The 2364-nt window shown below is 40.2% G+C and overlaps 1 protein-coding gene across 2 annotated transcripts in view; it reads left to right on the forward strand.

Annotated features, from left to right (window-relative positions):
* LOC135222919 (zwei Ig domain protein zig-8-like) overlaps nucleotides 1–2126 on the forward strand; it is a 38816-nt gene extending 36690 nt beyond the window's left edge. For both annotated transcript variants that reach the window (XM_064261346.1, XM_064261347.1), the window contains one exon: nucleotides 1398–2126. In XM_064261346.1, the coding sequence (XP_064117416.1) occupies nucleotides 1398–1516 (119 nt within the window). In that variant the 3' untranslated portion in view covers nucleotides 1517–2126. The remainder of the gene's footprint in view (nucleotides 1–1397) is intronic.
* The last annotated feature ends 238 nt before the right edge of the window (nucleotides 2127–2364 follow it).

A 2364-nucleotide genomic window follows, 5' to 3' on the forward strand; every position in this document is an offset into this window, starting at 1 on the left:
CTCTTCCGCCTCTTCTAATCCCCCCAAACCCCAACCCCCCCCCCAACCCCCCCCCCACCTACCCCAAGGCCAACTCATGACGTAATGACCAAAGTTTGGTGAGCCTCCAGATTTTTAGGCAACGCTAATCGGAGTTTAATTAAAAGTTTCTTGTAAGGATCAACCCGATGCCAGAAGAATATAAATAAAAAAAAAAGCTGGGCTCGAGATTAGCGAACATTGCAAGACCTCGACGGCGAAATCTCTCTCTGTCTCTCTCTCTCTTCGCACTTTTGTTTTTTTTATCTCGGGGATTTGGGAACCGATTTCGCACTGTTCGCCGATCTCGGTGCAGCAGAGATTGCAATCGAGCGGATGTTTGGCCCGCGTTATTGGTTCCTGTCTAGACTGCGGAGGTTCCTTGCAGGCAAACATAGCAAGTGAAAGATCTGCTAAGAGTCGGAGGAAAGTGCCGAGATTAAAAACTGAGAGTCTACAGTAGATCACATCAGCCGTGCATCTGATGTCTAGGCTCGTCCCTTACGACGCTCCTCCTGATTGGCTGTTGATAAGCCAATCACAGGGCTGGAAACTCTCATTCTCTCTCGAGAGTTCACATAGGCAGGATGTATGTTCGACCTCTCTTGAGGGATACGTCTTTCAAAAGTATCCCTCAGGAGAAGTGGAACTTACATCCTACCTATGTGAACTCTCGAGAGAGACAGTTTCTAGCCCTGTGATTGGCTTATCAACAGCCAATCAGGAGCGTCGTAAGGGACGGGCCTAGACATCAGATGCACGCTCGATGTGAATCTACTATAGTATATAAACTCAAGTGTATATATATTTATATATATATATATATATATATATATTATATATATATATATATATATATATATAATGTATATATATATATATATATATATATATCCTATATATATATATATATATATATATATATATATATATACACAGTGATCAACGAGTCTGTTACCCGCCAATTTACAGTAAACAAAATCTACGCTTTTACAGATTCCACTGTGCTTTTCAAGTTTCCTACGATACCAGACCAATGTGGACATTATTAACTATCTTTTCCCTTAATTTCATGTTCAATTCAAGCGCGTGTACCTGTGTGTGTTTGTACACTGATCCGCGAGTTTATCACCCACCTTTTCAGGATTAAAATGATTTAAAACGGTTTCAGGTTATATAAACTGTAAAAGTTTGAAAGTTACAATAAACTTTTGAAAGTTATAATAAACTTTTGAAAATTACAATAAACTTTCTCCAATATCAGACCCATGTCAACGTCACTGATTACCTTTTCCTGTTTGTTTCATGTCCAAATTACTTGTAAAGACTTCACGAAAAACACTTACCCCCTTATGACCTCTTCTCCGTTTTCTTTTCAGGTGAGAATCAGGCTGCCATGCAGACTAACACGAGCGACAGGCTTATGACGTCACTGGCAACCATCTTTGGTGTCCTAAGCGTTGGCATCAGCGCCGTCATCCTCCTGTGTCGATGCTAAGAGAGATTTATTCTCATGGAGAGTTTTTCCTTTTTTCCACCGTGAACCAGCACGCCTGGGAAGCTCTCCTAGTTGGAATTCCCTTCACTGGAAGGGAAAACAAGCCGAAGGACTAAGTGTCTTTCAGGAATTTGTATTGTTTTCATCCAACATGACCACATCATGACAGGAAATGACACAGGATACGACAAAAGGAAGGATAAATAACGCATCACGCAAAAGTGACAAAAAAATAAAAACGGAAACAGCCATTGTTTCCGTCTTGTGAAAGCTCAAAACACGTTTTGTTCAGGATTCTGCTCTGTTCAGAACTCCTTTGGAGGCTATGGGAGTAAAAGGCGAGGGCCACACCTTGAAGAAAATGAGAAGAAAAACAAATCAAGAAAAACTTTTCTCTGAATGAAGACCGAGGACAATTCACTGGTTTGCATTCAAATTTGAAATACTCTCTTTAATTTTCTCTCGTCCCTTCGTCATCCCATAGTTTGGTTATCGACTTTCAAATACTATGGACGTGTGCCATACAAAATAGTCTCTAGACGACTTTGATGGTGAAGATTATACAAACTTGATGGTCTACCTTTGCGAATATAAACACTTAAAATAGCAATTTAGACTTTTGTTTATTCCAAACTGTCCACGGGTGGAGATATGGTAATGATATCCAAAATATCCTTTGTTGATGATGAAACGGATTTATTATATACAGAGGAGGAAGTGTATACACATTGAATATCATACTAAGCTGGGCTAAGGAGAGGGGTTCAGTATTGAAGGACTTATACTGAAGGACTTCACACGGACGTTTCGGGGGTCCTACAAATGGCTGCACTAAAGCAACTCCTGAA

This window comes from Macrobrachium nipponense, chromosome 8 (assembly GCF_015104395.2).
Source record: "Macrobrachium nipponense isolate FS-2020 chromosome 8, ASM1510439v2, whole genome shotgun sequence".
Classification (NCBI taxonomy): domain Eukaryota; kingdom Metazoa; phylum Arthropoda; class Malacostraca; order Decapoda; family Palaemonidae; genus Macrobrachium; species Macrobrachium nipponense.